The sequence below is a fragment of the Phalacrocorax aristotelis genome, chromosome 6 (genome assembly GCF_949628215.1).
Source record: "Phalacrocorax aristotelis chromosome 6, bGulAri2.1, whole genome shotgun sequence".
NCBI lineage: Eukaryota > Metazoa > Chordata > Aves > Suliformes > Phalacrocoracidae > Phalacrocorax > Phalacrocorax aristotelis.
The window spans coordinates 8,499,901-8,518,948 of NC_134281.1; the positions used below are offsets into that span (position 1 = coordinate 8,499,901).

The window sequence follows — 19,048 nt, forward strand, 5'->3', positions numbered from 1 at the left end:
AAGTTGGAGACTTGCTGGAAGTTGCATTCACGCTATCACATCTAAGCAGCGTCTCTTATTCCTTTAGCATGCAGGGGAGCAATCCCACATCGCTGCTCCGGTCTGGTGCACCTTCCGGCTGTAGCAGCGGTGCGACGCCAGCAGTTGTACTGAGTGATGGAGCTACCACGAGATTATCTTCTCCTCCCTGTGCCAGTCTGCGCTGGCAACCCTCAGCTACCGGGACAGCATTTTAAAATGCTGTGGTTCTTGGTGATGCACCTCAGGGAGCAGAGATATTTTTCAAAGTTAGAAATGTTTTTTCAAGCTGTTGCATCTTGGTAATGAAATACAGGGGTGTATACATGCTTGTCAGGCGGGTATTAATGAGCATGATGTGATGCTGTAAAATAGCTCCTGGAGATGACAGAGGCCCTGATTCTGCACTTCTCTAAGTCAGTGGAAGTTTTATTGATGAATTTTCACAGGAGCTGGATTAGGCCTAAAACATTCACATTGTTTAGCCATCGACCATTTTTTTGTGTGTGTGTGTGTGATGGTTTTATAACCGGTACAGAGTTCCTACCACTATACAAATACAACAACATCTCAGAGATTTCCCCTAGGGAGATGTCTTTGCTTTTAGCTAGCTACCTTGTGATACCTCTAGGGAAATCAAACAGTTTAGGGAAAAAGAACTTGGTATCTGTAAAGCTGCTTAGCTTTTTTCCCTACTCTAATGGATATTTGTATTTTATTATCTCTGGAGACAATCCACTATTTGGGGAAAGAATGAAAACAACCCTCCTAAAATAGAGTTTTACAGTTTAATGATCCCTGCACTGAAATATTACATTGTACGCTTACAGTGCATGCAAGCTTGAGCGGGAGGGTAGAACTGATCACAGGGTCAGAGCTCCACGACTTGTGTCCTTTGCCAAACCAACCACCTCAGCCTCCTCTTCATAAGGTGATGGTGATACCTCACAGAGCTGTTATGATAATTAGTTTATATGAACAAAAGTACATGGCTCGAGGGGTAAAGCTTTTGGTACCTGCAGAATTTCCAACATTCCCAGGTTGCCTTTTGGTGTGGGATTACAGAACATCTGCTCTATTTAGTCCTCCTAGTATTACTGTTAATGTTTGGCAAAGGCGCTTGGAACACAGCATAGATGCACATGCACATAACATCACAAGTCAAAAGGAGCGTATTCAGGTCCTGTTTGATTTATAGCATGTCAAACACAAAAGATAAACCAATATAATGTTTAGCTTGATGGCTTAATTTGCACAAAAATGGGAAGATCCAGAATTAAGTGTTTCTCAGCTACTTTAGGACCTGTCCCAGATTTCTACCTGTGGTAAAAAGGGTAGGGGATGGGGTCTATACATACTTGTCAGGCCAAAGGTACTGCCAGGCTGCAGTGAGACCCAGAAGTTGGGATACTCTGAGCATGCATTTTCCAGTAGGCAGATAAGAGGTGTAAGCATAAGGAGCAGTGTGCAAACGGTCTGCGGCAATGCTGGGAGCAGGGGAGGGGTGAGCTGGAACCAGCAGTTTTAACTGGAAAGCCTCAAGGGATCATTATGTCCATCCGTGCTGACCTGAAACCGAAAATCCCACACATTTGCTCTGTCTACGTGGGCTTTGCTGTTCCTCCCACCCAGTCCCTAGTTCCTACTCATGTATCTGTTTTCCAGGGTCAAAGTTGTTTCTAAGGCAAACTGAGAGCCAGTTTTCTCGCATGTGAGCAGAGCAATATGAGAGACTTGTTTGCTTTTCCTCTTTCACCTTCTTTTCGCAAATGGTGGTTCCCCACCCAGGCAAGGAGCAGGGATGATGTCTGCAAGGACAAGGTTATACTTGCATTTCCACCGCACCCAGCTTGCGCCTCTCTGCAGAGGGATGGCTCCCACAGGACACAGCTCCCGCTGCAGTGCACAGGGTGAGAAGACATTTATGTTGCACAGTTTGACCCAGGTACAAGCTGAGGGACATTTGGGTCTTATTTGCTTGGGTGACCTTGGATTAGTCACTTCAATGTGCACATCTCAGTATTCAGGGGAGCGGGGTGGGACCAAGAGCTGAATTCTGCTCTGCAGCATCCAGGCACAAAATTGCACACCTCCCTCTGCCACCGGCCCTAAAATGGGGGCCAGGATGCGGGCCTGCAGAGGGCAAGTTGTGGCAGCAGTGACAGAATTGCTGTGCTGGTATTGCTGTTCATCAGAGGTACCGCTTTCCAGCCCTCTCTGGGTTGGAGAAGCAAACTCCAAAGCAACCAAGCGATTCAGACCTCAATGGCAGCAGCATGCTACACAGGACATGGCACGGGTTAAGAACAGAGGCCCCCAGGGTGGAAGCAGGAGCTTAAATGGCTACTGTAGATGAGTTAAACTGTATATTTAAATCCTTTTAACCCAGATCAAAAAGAGTGGGCTTGGCACAGATAAAAAGTTTGAAAATTAAGTATAAACCAAGAACCTGCAAGTCTCAGCCCCTCCAAACAAAGGGAAAAGGCTTAAAACAATTTGAATATCTAGCCTTGACACAATTGCTGAAAACGTTCTTTTAAAGAGAAGCCTTTATGTGAGCAGAACAGCTTCCCAAACTGAGAGAAAGGCAGCACAGAGCAGTATCCTTGTTCCCAGCATAGGCAGATGAGCAAGAAAGGCTGAAATCCAGCCAGCTAGCAGCTGTCTGTTTGAAAGGGAAAGAAATCTTTCACTTTCTGACCACACAGATTAGACACAAGGAGAAAATGTTTGCCGTCTTCGGTTATCTTGTGGCATTGAAGAGCAACCATCAAAGGGAAACGGTCTGCCTCTGGGATAATCGTTGGGCAAGCGAGTGGATGCAGCAGATAAAGGAAGATGACGCTTACCCGGAGAGGCCGAGCGGCGAAGAACAAAGACTAGTGACTGGGGATTGCCCTCACCTATGAGGAAAAGGAAATGGAAACGAGGGAGAAAAGCAGCGCAAAAACCGCAGGAAACCTTGGTTCCCTCAGCGTATTCTTTCAAGGGTGTGTACTGCCTTAAATTTCCCGCTGAAGTTTTGCTACTGTGGTCAAGTTCTTGTTTTGTAGTTTATAGAAGAGGCATTTGCAACTCAACTTTTGCAGTATTTATATAGGCAAAATTCCCAGTGTTTTAAGGGGATTTTTCCATGGGTAGGTATGGACTCTTAGGGGTTACTTTTGACTGGGTGAGGACTTGGAGCCTGCACAATTACCATACCGTAAGTATTAATAGATCCTTCCTAATAGGAAAGTTATTTGAATTTAAGATTTGTAGCTTAGTTTCTCTAAACTGCACGTAATCTATTTACTTATGCTAGAGCTTTCCTTCTGCACTTCCTAATCTCCAGCTGTAAAGTTCAAAATGCTGCACAACATACAACTTTGCTGTATATCAGTGGTCATGGCATTGTAAGTAGGTAATGCCATGCTCCTAGGATGTATTTAGTGCCATTGCAAAGCCAAGATATTGTCCACTTCAGTCCACTCCCAACTCTGCCCCACTGAGACCTAATTAGTCCCTCCACGGGTCAGCTCCCCTCTTCCAAAAGATGGAGGGGTTTTGTTTCTTGCCTACCCTCATGTCAGTAAGTGCCAAGGTTTCCAATCAGTGAGCAAGCCCATGAGGGTGCTCCTCTACAAGATGGCCTCACTCCATTCAGCTCAGGGCCAAAAAGAAAAGGGTCCAACCTACCCAAGTCACAGGTATGCACAGCCTCTTCTCACACCATGCCAGCTCCTGAGCATCTTTGAATCCCACCCCAGAGCCAAATTAACTGGTTACCTTGTAGAAAACTAACTAAGGAAAAAAAGCAAAGCTTTGCTAGGTTTTCCTGTGTCAGTGAGCTGAACAGGAGCAAGGCAGCTCCTGCCAGCACCAGACCCAGCACAAGGGGATGCTGAGGCTCAGAGCGGTGGGATGCAGGGCGCTTGTGAAACAGGGGTGGTGGCTGCCCTGGGGCACTCTGCAACCCAGATAAAACAGCAGCAGACCTGTTTCCCAACACCATCCTGATCCAAGGGTGAAGAGATGAGTGAAGGCTGCACCCCTCTGCCCCAGAACACTGGCAGGACTAGCTCCACGTAAGCCTCCTCCCCTCCCCTCTGACTCAGCTCTAATGCTACGCTCAGCTTTTCACTCCCCTTCCTCAGGCAACTCAGTTCACTTTTCTTCACTCCCCCTTTGCTGACCGGCAGCTTGATATCGCTCAACACGCCCAACTGGCAGCACCGGCTTGCGCCAGTGCTCCTGGGATACGTGTCCGCACCCACCTGAGCGCAGCATACAGCCTCCCTTTCTGGGGCCGTATCCCAAGCTCAAGCACCCTCTATCCCTCTCCCCATGAAGTCCAAAAAGTTTGGGGCACATGTAGAAGTTGTGGGAAGGTGCTGGAAGACTGTCAGGGGTCAGTAACGTACAGGGTGCTCCCACTAACCCAGTGGAGCAGCACCACAGCTCAGGGAACCCATATTACTCCTACTATGAGTTAAGTCATTTGTTTGACGATGAGACAGAGAAAGCCCGAAGAAAAAAAATTGGAGCAAGAAAATATGCCTGGAGGGAAGCTTGGGCTGCTATACAATGATGTGATGAGATTCCTCTTTTTGTTCATCCAGAAGCCCAAGGACCTTGGTGGCTTCTTCAACTCAATCAGGACACAATTCAGTGTGGGACGGGTGGGGATGCCACGCTCTTTCATGCTGAGCCAGGAAAGGCCATGCAAGCCAGGGGTTTGCGTGGAAGCCCCTGCAGGCTTTGCAGATTGAAGTTATTTTAGAACAGTTTGGTCTTTCTCCTCTTCTGAGGATTTCTTTTCTTAATGTGTGTGCATGAGCAAACAATTAGCTGCTAGGACAGGAAGATGTTCCTGTGCAGGCCCTTTGCAGCAGTCCAGGTTCAGTCATAAACAGGTGAGTGCATGGAGATACCACCGCGTTTGGTTATTGGTAAGAGCTGCTCCTAGCAGTAGATGGCACCTACCAGCATGGGCACGTCACTGCTCCTACACACCCACAATGGAAGCAGGGAGACTCCGCTGCTCCCCAGAACTGGGGGACATCGGGCAGCCATGGCTGTGCTCACACCAGCCCTCAGGCTTCTGAGGCTGAGAAGACCCAACACCGTTGTTGGAGCTGACTGCACATAAGGCAACTCAAGTCCGGAAGCAGCCTGGCTTTGCCAAGCCCCCGAAGCCAATACGGGTGAGTTATTTTTTTGTAAGCATCCTAGACTTAAATTAAACATGGTTTACAAGTGTGGGCACAGTGCCACGCTGGGAGGTTGTGTGCCATTACGCCTTGCCCTGAAGGTGTGCTGACTTGGGCTTCCACCAGTGTGGAGATTCTTGCACGGTGCTGAGCTGAGGGCCTGCCCGGCAGCCCTCCCAGCCCTGGCCAGCCGGCCGCAGAGTTAGGCTTTGCAGGTGGTGCTTTGCTTACTTTGACTTTTATATTCATTGTACAAAATTAATAATTTACTGCTAACGGTTGAGGGTTGTAAGGCTTTACCAGTTAGTTTAGAAGGCTCAGGAGGTGCTATCCTGCCCAGAAGTGGATTCTGAATTGATTTTTTAAAAAAACAACTTTCCCTTCCTGCAGAAAATACTGGTATTCCTGTTCTTTGTCCCAAAGTTGAGTGGAGAAAGTACACAACTTTGAAATTTTCTATGGAAGTGCAAATCCGAACTTCCAACCGTCTATTTTCTTTTGCCTTGCCTACAGGCTTTAAATTTCATTGCATCTCTTTCCCCATTTTGAAAAAAAAATAAATGGAAATCCAAGGTTTTGGGGTTTGGTTTGAGGAAGGGTAGAAGACAATGCTTAATTACATCTAGCATTAAAGGATGTCTTAATTTTTTATAGAAAACTTCCAAATTGTAAAACAAACAAAAATAAAATCAGATAAGGCAATAATCTTTCCTCCCCCTCTGCGTGCCTGAAAACTGCACAACATAAAAATAACCCTGAAGTTGCTTTAAGTGCCTCGTATCTGAGAAATGCCCATGAAAACAACCGCTATAAAAAGTGTCACACGGGGATTCTTCGATTGTTGGTACGGTGCTTTGAGCTGTCTTTAGGAGAAAAAAAAAAAAGAAAAAAGAAAACCATCAATTATGTAAGAAAACTCGGCTCTCCTCCCGGGGAGTGACAAAGCGGCTCCTGCCCCCGGACCGGGCAGCAGCCGGTGCCGCTCTGCCCCGGCCACTTCGCGGCTTTAAAGCCCCTTTGCCAAGGGGCGGCGGGGCCACAGCGAGGGCTTTTCTTGGCGAAAACTGGCGATTCCGGCGTTCCTCGGGAATGAAAGAAAGTGACATGTTGGGAGCGGGGGGGGGGGGGTGGGGGGGGGTGGGAGGAGGAGGAGGAGGAAGGGCTGTCCCTGCTCCTGCAGGGCGGGATCTTTCCTCCTGCTTGATCTATGGAGCCCGCCCCCTTAAATTGGCTCCCGGGAGCGCCCCGTCCACCAGCCCGACGGGGGGAGAGGCGGAAAGCGAGGGAGAGCAGGCAGGCGGGCGGCCGGCCGGCGTCCCCCGTCCCGGCCCGTCGGTCCCGGCCCGTCCGCCCCCGCGCACCATGCGCGGCCCCCGGCGCCCCGCGCCCCGCCGGCCCGCCCGCCCCTAACGCCGCCCGGCTCCGGCGCCTTCCCCCGGCAGCGCTCCGGGGGCGGGCAGCGGGGGGAAAGGGGGCGAAAGGGAAGAAAAAAAACCCAAAAACAAACAAACAAAACCCAACCCACCAAAAGAAAAAAAAAGGGAAAGGGAGGCAAGAAGAAGGAGGAGAAGAAGAGTGCGAGGGAAGCGGGGGAAGGCTGCTCTCCTCTGAGGACTGCGCGCAGCACCATGCAGCTGGCGCCGCTGGCGCTGGCACTCACCACGCTCTTCATCGACGGCTTGAGGATAGGAGCGAGGAGACAGAAGCTGCACCCCAGGCAAGGTAAGGGGGCGCTGGGGTGGGGGGGGCCGGGGGGTGCTGGGCCACCGCCCCCCCCCCCGAGGGGGCGGGGGGCTCGGCCTCCCCGCTCAGGGGCATGTGCTTCTCCTCCCTTGCAGCCAAGCTGCTGGAGAAGCTCAGCGAGTACGAGATCGTGACTCCTACCCGGGTGAATGAGTTTGGCGAGCCCTTCCCCACCGATGTCCACTTCAGGCGGCGGCGGCGGAGCACCAGCGCGGCCCCCGACGCCTGGACGGCCGCCGCCGCCGCCTCCCCCAAGGCGCACTACAGGCTCTCCGCCTTCGGGCAGCAGTTCCTCTTCAACCTGACGGCCAGCTCGGCCTTCATCGCCCCGCTCTTCACCGTCAGCCTCCTGGGAGAGCCCGCCGCCGACCAGCGGCGCCTCTACGCCGAGGCGGCCGACGCCGACGTGAAGCACTGCTTCTACCGGGGGCACGTCAACGCCCGCCCGCGGCACACCGCCGTCATCAGCCTCTGCTCCGGGATGGTGAGACCCGGGAGGGTGTCCCGGCCCCGGCCCCGGCCCCGGCCCCGGCCCCGGCGGGCGCCCAGCGGCGGCGCGCCGGGGCGGAAGCGCGGAGGAGGAGGAGGAGCAGGGCGAGGGAGGGTGGGCAGAGGGATGGGGACGGCCCCTTTCCCCCGCCTCCCGGCTGAGGGATGGGGCTGGCGGCTGCGGATCGCCCCGGTCGGGGGGTTTCTCCTACCCCGCTTTTATTATTCCGTCGGGTTCCGACAGCGGGGAGAACCCCCCGTGCTCCGAGGGTTTTGGGGGAAAAACTACCACCCAGAGGCACCCCGCATGGGGGCGGGGGGAGATCAGCAGGTGGGAGCAGGGCGCAGAGCCCGGGCATGGATACCCTCCTGCCCCCGGGGTGCCGACCAGGGCTGCAAAGGGATGACTGGGGGCTCCCCAGCAGCGCTGACCCCAGAGCCGCTCTGCATCCTGGGGCAGGAGCATGGCCCGAGGAGTGATGAAGGCGGGCCTCCTGGCAGCCCTTCCTGCCGTCCTGGTGCCCTTCTGTGCAGGGGGATATTGGCAAAGGGCAGAGCAGAAGCTCCCAGCAGGGCTGACCTGCCTCTCTGCCCTGGTGTCTTCCAGCACCCCGGGGTGCCTGTCCCAGGGGCTCCTCTGGGAGGTCTCTACTGGTCTCCATCTGGTCCAGGAGCTCTCCCGCATAACCGTGTTCACCCAGGCTAGTGCACATGTGTGTGGCCAGGCAGGCATCCCTCCCAGTTACTGGTCATGCTTCCCATCCAGGATGGGATTCCCATCTAGGATGGCTGCAGGATGTTTCTTGTCTTGGATATCTTTTATTTACGTGCCAAATTTCTAAGTTCATAGTTGCGTGCAACTACGAGCGTTGGTGTCTTCTCATAAGCAGCTGTTTCACTGGCTGGATACCTTCCTCTGGTCCTTACATATGGGTTTAAAGCTTGTCTCGGGGGAGCTGCTGCATGGAAACCAGCCAATGTGATGGGGCTGTACTGAGGCCTCCAGCACGCTGCAGGGGTGGCTTGCTAAATGTCACTGGCATAGGGACAGGGTCTGGCAGGCATCCTCCACTTGTCCTCCCTGCCTACGGGTTAGTAATTTGCTTTCCATACGTTCCAGCGGGATGGCTGCAGGGAGCAGAGCAGCCCGGCATGGGTGCAAGCAGTGTGACGGGAGCTAGAGCTCCAGCCCATGTCTTCGCCGGGGTCGCTGCAGAGCTGGGCACTCACACACCTCCCTCATTAACCACTCATTTTGTTGGGTAGTCCTGCTCTGTGGTTTGTCGTCACCTGAAGTTGACCGCCTGTTCTTCTCTGGTCCCTCTCAGCTAGGCACGTTCAAATCTGATGATGGGGACTATTTCGTAGAGCCGCTGCTGTCGCTCGAAGAACAGGAGTTTGAAGAAGAGCACAATAAACCACATCTAGTCTACCGGCACCGGACACCTCCAACCAACTCTTCAGGGGACCGGCAGACTTGCAATACTCCAGGTACTCATTTTGTTACTGCCCTTGATGTCTTGGCATGTAAGAAAGGGTACTAATTTGTAGTAATTAGTAGGCTTGTGTGGGGCGGAAGGGACGTGGAGTTGAGGGACCCCTCTAGAAATGGTACCACGTGCCTAGGACTGGGCTTTTGGTGGTGCTGCTGTCCTCGAGGGATGTGATGTGCCTGTGCTTTCTAGTAATTGGTTATGAGGAAGCTGTGGCCAGGAAAAATGTTATGGTTTCCATTTCATCCCTGCTGTAAGGCTGGCAAGAGATCCTTTGCGCTGTCTTGCCTTAAGCATCCCATGAGCCTTTAAACTTGCTTTCTGTCTTCTCCTATGTGTAATTCCTAACTATCCTAATCTGATTTGCTCTCTGTCTAAAATTCTGTTACTGTCCTTTAAACTACATCTTCTGTCTTGATCTTGATGTGCTCTTCGTCTTCCCTCCCCAAATCTGGCTGTTAGTTGCAATGTCTTATTTTTTTCTAGTGAAAATGAGAAGGTCCTAATGCCAACCCTGGCAGTTCTTCCCTTATTAATCACTTTTCCATGGTTCATTTTCAAAGGCTGTTTTTTCTCATGGCCCTTCCTCTGCCAGCACCATCTCCCTGACCTCCTCGCTCCCTCTTTCTAGTCTTTGCACATATGAAAGAGCACAAGCCTTTTTATCTCCCCTTCACATGCCCTGGTGAGCAATAGCCTTGCTCCTACTGTCCCTGTTATCTGCAGCAGTCTCCTGCCGCTCTCTGCTTCGTTGACTTCCTGATTTTCACAACTAATTCTCTCCTTTGGCAAGGAAATACCTAAGTTGTCTCTGAAGAAGCTTATTCTTTCAGTCTCCTGTTTTAGTTGCTGTTTTGTCCTCCTCCTTTGGCCTGCAGCTAGATCTACAGGAGTTTTAAAACCTAAACAGAGTAGAGCTTGTCTGGCTTCCCTTGTGTGGGCTGCAAGCCGCTCACGTGCTGCAAAGTAGGAGGAGTTGCTCAGGGAGTGAAAGTACCACTGACAGAGAAGCATGGTGCCAAACTTAGACTGCATTTAGCATGCGTGACTTGTTCCCATGACTGGATCATGACCATGCTGTTGAGCTGTTGGTCTATTCAGCTTACACTCATCACGTGCTAAGTCAGAAGATGCTCTGGTGCTCTGTGTCCAACCAGAGCTGATGCACTAGCAACACGTGTTTCTTCTAGGAGACATGTGGATACATGTCCACATGCAAGCATATGTGCTGGGGGACAATGGTACCTCTCACAAGGCTGTCGTTGTTTGTTCTTCCAAGGGTTGCTGCTGGACTATGCCATTCTGGTTTCTCTCTTCCAGCTGTTTCTGCTCCCTTCTTTGAGATCAGATGCAGGAGACTCAGAACAGTTGGAAAGAAACACGGAATCTGGCACATTGCATCAGTAGCCCTTGGAGGAACGGAGCAGCAGATCACAGGACTCATTGAATCAAAGGTAGCTGGGAGGGCTCTGACATTTGCTTGTGGACTTTACTCTGTGCAGTTATAACAGTCTGCTATATTTCACCCTACTTATGTATATCATAGCTTCTATTTAGAGTATTATTCTTCTGGATCGTGGTTCACAAGAATGATACTCCATCCATGATATTACCTACGTGGTGTACATCTCTTCCTCCTCTTGTCCAACATGCTTTGCCTTTGGCTTATCTTTGTTTCTTTGCTCATCTCAGTTGCTTCATGTAGTGGAGGGAGGAGGTCTTGCCTCTCAAATACAAGCTTAAGGGTTCCAGATAGGCATGACAGTCTTACTTGTCCTCCTGTCCTTTTCTCCATCTCTCCCTCTCCCTTTTACCGTTGTCCAAGTTTTTGAAAGGGAATGATGCTTTGGTCATTTGTGTATGGTGAACAAGTCTTGGTCGCTTCATTTAAGGAGCAAGTGCAGGGCAGCTTGGGCAGTGCTGAACCTTGGCATTCCCCCTGGGGTTACATCTAGTGGAGAGAAGGTGTCTCATGTCTTTGGAGCAGAGGGGAAAACAAAATCTAGCAGCATTTGCTGTTTTGGATGGGGTGTATCTGTCACTCCTGCCAGAGGAGAATGGTTTTGTCAGGATCTGAGAGTTCGTTATAGCTGTAGGGTGTTGTGCGAATCCAGCCTTTTGTCAGAAGAACATGTGAAAAGGTGTGTTTTTATTGCACACTTCTGGCAGGGATTGAAATTTGCTCAAAGGGGGAATTCATGTGAAGGAAATCTTAAGTACCCACCCTGCAGTGAGCAAGGGAGACCACATTGCCAAGCAGTGGTGCTATTAAGAATGGCTTTCTGATAGTCTTCTTCCTGGAAATAATTAATAAGCAACATACTGGTGTGCCCTTGCCATGATGATGTAATTATAGACTTCTTGCAGTGTCCGGGAAAAGTTTCTCTTGTGAGTTGATTAGCAGACTGAGTAAAAGCTTTCATTTCCAGTGGTCTCCTGGTGTTACTTTTAGTTTTCAGCATCCTCAGGTCAGCTTAGAAAAACAGGTATTTGATTTTTGTTAAGTTTTAATTAGCAGTTTTTGATAACAGCTTTAGGTCCTCTGACATATGAGATACTCTGCAGATGTTCTGGAAAAAGATCCTTCTCCTCTGAACGCTGATGGATATCAAATGCAAACTGTGCTCTGCACATGAACTTTCACAGCACAACACCAGGGTCTCCTGGCAATGTACTTCAGGTGTCTGGTGTATAGCTCAACCACCGCAATAAAAACTTTTGACACAGTTTTCCTTGGGGTAACAGGCTAATGTAGTTTCAGCCATAGGAAATGGTGCAATTTCTCCTCCTTCCCTTCTTTTAGTTAGTTCCGTGAATCAATTTGTCATCTGGTCGAGGATCTGGTAGAATAATTAGTTGTGTTTTACTGAATAGCCCTGACGGGATGAAGACTTGGCCAGGCTGACAGCATGATGTCACTAGGTGCAGCGCCGCTACCACCCATCGCTTCATGATAGCAAGCTCTTCTGATCCAAATTATTAAATGTCCACTTTTTTGAGGTGGAGGAGGAAGAGAAAAGAAATTCTGATCCTAAAAAAAGAAAAAAAGGAAGTGGCTTATTGCGAAGCTGGAGAGCGGAGCTTTCCTGCTCCCCGTGGAGGAACAATCTGACTCCAATGATAAAAGGCGCGTAGCTGCATCCTGCAGCGTTGCGGGGAGCTGTGTCACCATGCCGGCCGGCTCTGGGAGGCCAGCAGCAGCTCTCCAACCCTCCCATCCAGTCTGACTTCCTGCCAGGAGCAGACCAGAGAGCCCTACCCACTGGTTTCCATGTGAAACCCCGAAGGTTTGCAGGGAGATGTCCAGCTCCAAGTGCCAACAGGACACTGCCTCTGATCATCACCTAAATAAACCACTTCAGGCCACCTCTTGCTCTGGGTCTTGTGTCCCTTTCTGCTGCCTCTCCTTTTTCCCACATTTCCCATGTTTTTGTCATTGATATGTTTATGCATATATTTTGGTTGTGGGCTTCTCTGGAGCTCTTCCCTTCCAGTTTTGTTGGGTTTTGTAATAGCTTCAGCCTTTTACTGAATATTTACCCAATCAATCTGTCTCTTGGCCACCCCTTGTTCTGAGACAGACATGGCCTCCACCTGCCTGGTGGCACTGAGCCACAGTTGCCCTCTGGCCATGAGTATAAGTGCAAGAGTTGGGCTTTCTTGTCTCCCCACTTCTGCTGCATGCTCAGCTATTTCATTGCTCCAGACATTGCAAATTCCTTGCAGCTTTTACTGTGACCCTGGTGCAGGACTCCTGAATGAACTCTTTTGGGCAGCTCCTTCTTTGTTGCCACTGCGTTCATTTTCTGCTCTCCTGATCTGTGCTTTCCATTTCCTTCCCAGCTTCATTAGTCAAACACCTCCCTGTTCTTGCCTCATTTTTCATAATTCCTTTATATTCAAGACCCATCTGTGGCCGGGATGAATAAATCAAGGACCGAATATATGACAAGTGCTACCTGTTCCCATGACTTGTTGCTGGTCAGCCATGCCTGTCCTGAGGCTGGTGTCAGATGTGGGCTCTGGGGCTGCGTGTGAGGATCTTGCACAAAGTCCTGGCTCATTAATGGGAGCGCTTAAAGCGGGAATATCCACCACGGGCAAAACTCCTCATGCAGAAGCAGCAATAACACTCTGACAATGCCAAACTAGTAGGAAGATGATTAGAGCTTTTTCTGTTTCTGGAGGAGAGCCAAAGGGCCGTAGCCAGCAAAGAGGCCTTCCAGCAATTCGTGCTGCTGCGGCGAGGTTTTGGAAGTGGGCTCAGATGAGTGCAGATCTTACCTGCGCAGAGTGGGCTGTGCCCCCACCCGCTGCTGGCAGAGGTGGGAAGGCCCAGTGATTCAGCTGCTGAGGTTGCTTTCCAAAAACCACCAAGCATTACCAGCACAGATGGCCGCTGGGCACAGCCTGGAGTCTTAGCATCTCCCAGTACCTGCCAGAAATGGACACAAAAGGGTCTCAAATTTGCAACCAGGTATTTAGTTGCAAGGCATTAAAGCAGTTTGAGTACTCGGGAGGCAGCATGTGTGCGGCCAGGCACAGCAGCTCCAAAAAGGCAAGGCCCATGTACTCATCCAGGTGACAAGGAGAAAAGCAGCTGTGTGTAAGTTGTGTTGAGAAGGTTGCTATAAGAAGCACAGGACAAATCGTTAGCATGAACCAAGTCTTGCCACTGAACTAGTGTGACACAGGCATAATCAGTAATATGTCACTGATTTTTCAGTTGCATTAATGAGTAATTTGTAATAGATTACGCTTTCATAGTAACTTTAACAACCCTTCCCACTGAATGTGGCACTGAGGAACCACCAGAACAGAGGAGTGCTGCCCTATGTATTGAGCAAGCAAATGCCTGGTGCTGCCAGCTCAATGATTGCAATCCTGCTGCTGCATGACAGCTAGCACCAGCCCACTCAGCCCTTACAGATGGTTGTCATCTCTCTCCCAGTGCTACTCAGCTGCATGGGAAGTCATTGGTGAATCCGTGGCACAAGCAGGAGCTGGTCCTGCCACCGTGTTCTCACATGCTTGGGAAAGGGTGGCCAGGTTGAGGTTGCCAGGGTGTGGATTTCTTAAGGTGTTATCAGTGTTGTGACCAGGGAGGTGACCTGGGGGGAAGCGTCGAGGGTCTGGCACTGTGGCTAAAGCCTGACTTTGTCCCTTTCCCAGTAAGGTGGCCTCTTGTTGGCGCAAGGTGGGTGATGAGCTCTTGCTGCTGCCCGAGCTGTGGTTTGAGGTGTATACCCAGGGTTAGAAATGGCAATGGTCAGGAACGGGGCCAAACAGGCCACAGATGGAGAATATCATACTTGTTTTTCGAGTATTTATATATGTTACATTCTTATTTTATAGCAGTTTTGAAGCAGAATCTTTGAATGCCATTTCCACTGGACTTGATGTTTGTACTCTTGTGAGCAGTCCATGATGAAATCCCAGATCCTTTGCAGTCAAGCTGTTGGTCTAGAGCCCTTTTGTATTTTTGCTATTTCTTTTGTACTGTTTGTCTTGCTTCCAACTGTGACCTTATTTTGGTTTTCAAGTCCTTCATCCAGCAGTATTTCACATTCTAGGTGTCTGGTTTCCAGGCAGGTCTTCAGGCAAATTCTGTACTGCTGGGTCTCAAGTAGCTGTGGGGTTGCAAAAGATCTGCAGGGAGCTTTTCCTAAGCCTTTACTTCCAGGTTGAGCAATCCTTGAGCTCTTTGAAAAATCTGTTTAAGCTGTCAGCTTTGGTTTTGGCCTCAGGGTAAAACATTGACTTCGTTCTTTCCCGCAGAAAAGTTTCTCATTTTAAGGAAGTGAATTGTAATTTATAGTCAGATAGTAATTATTTCAGGTTTCCTTCCCTCCCAAAAACAGTGAACGAGAGAGTTACGTCACAAGTCCCATATGCTAATGTAATTAATTCTATTTCTGGCTTCCTGTTGAGGTAACAGCACAGTAACAGCCAACTAGTACTTGGTCAAGTGGGCCTGGGATGTCAAACACAATCTTTTCCCATACTGAGTTGGGAAAGGGACCAGGCTGTAATGTTTGTGCTATCTTGCTGTGGTGTTGGCAAGTGAAATAAGATACTAGACAGGCTTCAGTTAAAAAAATTGTTTGCAGCCAATGATACGCATCCCATAATTGCAGCTTTGTGTGAAAATTTCTCAGTGTGAGTTATAAGGAAGGTGCATGCATTTTGTTGTTGTTACTTTGAGTCTTGAAAATGTGTCAAGCATCTATCTGGAAAGAAAGTTTGAGTCCGTAAGGGTGGAAGATCAAGATTGTGTCTAAACAAATTATTATTGATTGGTTATTGTTTTGCAACTTGGACATGGTAAATGAATGGAGTTAAATTGTTCTCCTGAAATCAGAATGGATATATTTGCGGTTTGCAGTTCTGCAACTACTTTTACATTGTGTGGACATGTGCTGAAGGGCAGGTGGGAGAAGCAGGGAGGTGTCACTCTGGTACTTTTCATCTGTACCCCATGGCATAGGCTACTGAAAATAAACAGGCTGACTATTCTGTGACTTCTCTTCCCATGTGCCTGTACTGTCATTATCAGTATCCCTGTGGCCAATTGCTAGGCAAAGTTTCTTTCTTTCTGATCGGATATTTTTTCTCATCTTTTACTGAGTCCGAAGATGTGGTGATCTCAGTGTTGTTCTTGTTGGCATGGTACTTCATAGTTATCACTGGATATGAGTGCCGATAACACGTCAGAGTGCTTGCGACTGTTATGCATTGGAAGTTGCATTAAGAGCAAGCAAAGAAGCATAGGAGCTTGGGTGCTCAGGTGGCTCGCAAGGCAGAAGTCAGGTTCAGCAAGTGCAGCCTCCAGAGCTCTGCAGGCAAGTAGGTTCAGTTAGCCCAGGCAGCACACAAGGCAGCAGCCCTGGCTGTTTCCCTGATGTGCCGAAATGCCACCGGTGCACGTCAGTGTGCCTGTGGTGTATCTGTACTGGTTTGACCCACAGCCTGGCTCAGATATGTGTCTACTCATAGGTGAAACACTGGGATATGCTTTAACAAACTGTTCCTTAGTGTCAGGATGGTTTTCAAGGGTATATTGCCATAGTTTTTTTTTTAGTTATTGTACAGGTCTAGTTTATTTTTCCTCCCAAACCACTGGATTATGGAACTGTATCAGCGATTTTTCAGCACTGTGACTTTCTGTCAGCCTTACCTTAAACCGATTTTGTATCAATTCAATGGTGCTTTTGTGCCTTGCAGTTATGAGATGAGTTATTTAGTTATCTTGTCTATAAGATGATTTTTGAATCATTTTCCACCACATGCACTGCTCGCATGTTACTATCTGCTTTCTTAAAGAGGCAATTTATTGTTTTGTTCATTAATCTAGTTTCTGTCTGCTGTGGAAAATTGATAGCCTTCACATACAACTTTTTACCTTAGGCAGAAAACAATTCTTTAAACCTAGAGTGCATTCTCACATACATCATCAGGAAAGGAAACATCTAGTGTGTGTGTGGCCTTTGGTGTTTGCGTGTTATAAAGACAGAATATTTTCTTACTAAGGGAAGTTGATTGGTGCCAACTGCAAGTCCACGGTTCTCAAGCACTCTGGTTCAAGCAGCAGGAAGATAGGCAGGACTATCCTGAAAGACATAGGTGGATTCAGCATCACCTTGAGCTTTGGCACCTCCAAGGATGGAGCCACCATAGCCAAAGACAGCACCCAGTTTGCTCTGGTGCACTGGCTGCAGTGGGTGAATGGAGGTGGGACTGCTGATTTTGTTATCAGCAATGCTTCATGCCAGTCTAAACTGCTCATGTTGCAGTTGTTGCTTGCATTGCTTGCTGGTCTTAGAGTACTTTCACATATTACAAACACAAATCCCAGTCTCTGTGCTTCAGCTGACTTCAGCAGCAGGTGTTCCTGGACATGGACCTTACTGAGGATCTGAACATTGCTCCAGTCAGACATCTGGGAAGCTACTAAGAAAAGTGTATGTGCAAATTCAAAGTGGAGGAAGGCAAGAAAATTAACGAGCAGGTGTGCCTGGGTCAGGAGGGCAAACATTTCTCTTAGTAGCAAAGAAAACTTTTTTTGTAGAAGCCCAATATTTTGATTCTCCTTTGGGAGGGAACCCTTTTGAGCCCAGATTGTTTCCTAATTCAAAGGGAATTGTGAACAATGTGTGGAAAATTAAAGTTTCTCTCCTTCATATTGCTCTAATAGTGGCACCTTTGAAAGGTTTGATATTTCACTGCATTTTCTTTAGTTCCAACCATGAAAGTTTGATGTATGCAGTTTTGTCCAGCTCTTGCCGATGAAGGTTGAAACTCCAGTTGATCTCTCTGTTAAGTGGGTTCAAATTGATTTGTATTTGAATACTTTCCAGTTTGGAGATCAGATAAACTGAGCAAACTTTCACTTTTACCCTCAGTGCAAAATACCTTTCTCTTTGGATCCTGGCTGGCCCAGATCCTTCATTCCCCTTCTGATGTAGGTCATTGATCTCACCTCTATCAATAAAGAGAATTTTCCCTTTCTAGCTATAGCAGCAGCCCCAGTGGCACAGTCAAGGGGCTATCCAGAGGGAAGGCAGGACTGGTCCTGCTCGTAGGACTGGTTGTCTCAGTCTGGTGCAGAGCAAGACAGTCGCTGCTTCCCCATTACGTTACCTGGCTGTTGTCTGAGCAGGGTGAGAAGTTGCTGGCATCAGAGGAGTGTTCAGCTCTGGGTTATGCTGGCCACAACAGCATACCGACAGTAACAGAGGTGAGAATTTGCCCTCTTGCAAATATATCTGTAGATATATTGAAAGATAGGCAGAGATATAAAACTTATAACTATATACTTAAAACAGACCCAAGGCTAGAAAAATCCTCTAGTCCAGCTTAGGACCTGTTTGGGTCCTAAAGACGAACCAGTTTCCATCCCATTTCCTGGCAAGAAGAGCCTAAAAATGTGTTTTGACTTCAACCAGTCTGACCTCTGCATGAAGAAAATCCATTTTGCCTCTTGCCTCTCTTTTCAAAGTGATGGCAGTCACTTCAGTGGCCGCTGTTGTACCAGCTACAGGCAGCAAATTCGGACCAGCTGACTGTAGATGGAGCTTGTACCAAACCGTTTGGGCAGGTTTTGCTGCCATGGCTCCTGCTCGAATCGAGGTAGGCAGGTCACATGCCGACTGACTGCCTGGAGGGAGCTCAACTGCATTTTGATCTGCTTTATGGAGGTGTGCAATAAATAATTAACTTCCAAACTTCCTTATCATCTGTGCAGCCGGATCAGAGTAGGTCTAGGATTGTTACAGGCCAACCACTGAGCAGCAAACTTTGTGTTAAAAACCCTAGGTTGCACATTCAGAAAACCTATGATAGTAAGTTGGTTTGGAAGGACCATGCTCCTTTTCTAGCAGGGTGAGGTTGTTAATGTTGTTAGCTCAAAAAATAGATTTTAATTTTTTCCCTTTCTTGCTTTCCCTCTTTTGCTTCTTTGTTTGTTTTTTTTTTTTTGCCCTGCTATGTGCAGCTCTCCTGAACTTGGAGCTGAACTGGAATTGCTTGCATTGTCACATGTCTTATTTAATTGTACAAATTGCTTTCTATTCCAAGGACAAGTTAATGTAGAAATGGAAAGGATTAGAACTGTTGGGATAAGCGATCGCTCTTTCTTTATATTTTTGGTTTTAGCATAACAATAGCTACTATTTCAAAAGCAGTCCCTGGCTCTGCCCTGTTACCCTTTCATGCAGGCAAAGTGGTTGCGTAGGGCCTGAGTCTCCCCTGCCCTCTCCCTTGGGATAGATCCAAAGTCCATTAATCAGCAGGAATCATCCATAAATCAGCTCAATGGGCTCTGGGCTGAGGCTTCTTGCGCAAGCAAATATAAATGGCATGGGTGGGAAGATGCCATCAGGAAGGGATACCCCTATCGCAGGACTGAGTCTCCTTTTTAAGTGCCACGTAACAAAGAAGAAACCAAGCAGAAAAAAAAAGAACATACACCTCCATGTCTGTCTAAGACACCATAGGCTGTCTTGGTAAAGCAAGCAGTAAAATAGACAATATTCTAGCACCCTTTTAGCCACCTCTTAAATGAATATTAACTGGTGAATCAGTACAGAGGTTTGCCTAGTACTTGAGTTATTG

At 48.6% G+C, this 19,048-nt stretch overlaps 1 protein-coding gene across 5 annotated transcripts in view; it reads left to right on the forward strand.

The window, feature by feature from the left end:
* Positions 1–6,447: 6,447 nt before the first annotated feature.
* The window catches only part of ADAMTS9 (ADAM metallopeptidase with thrombospondin type 1 motif 9), an 85,553-nt gene continuing 72,952 nt past the window's right edge, over positions 6,448–19,048 (forward strand). For 3 of the 5 annotated variants that reach the window (XR_012661011.1, XM_075095765.1, XM_075095764.1), the window contains exons 1-3: positions 6,704–6,932; positions 7,049–7,437; positions 8,771–8,933. Coding sequence is in view for 3 of the 5 variants with exons in the window: in XM_075095765.1 (XP_074951866.1) it covers positions 6,839–6,932; positions 7,049–7,437; positions 8,771–8,933 (646 nt within the window). In the remaining 2 variants the exon portion in view is untranslated. Of the gene's footprint in view, positions 6,933–7,048; positions 7,438–8,770; positions 8,934–10,255; positions 10,390–19,048 lie in introns of those variants that run through there. The other 2 variants (XM_075095766.1, XM_075095767.1) reach the window with 2 other exon arrangements.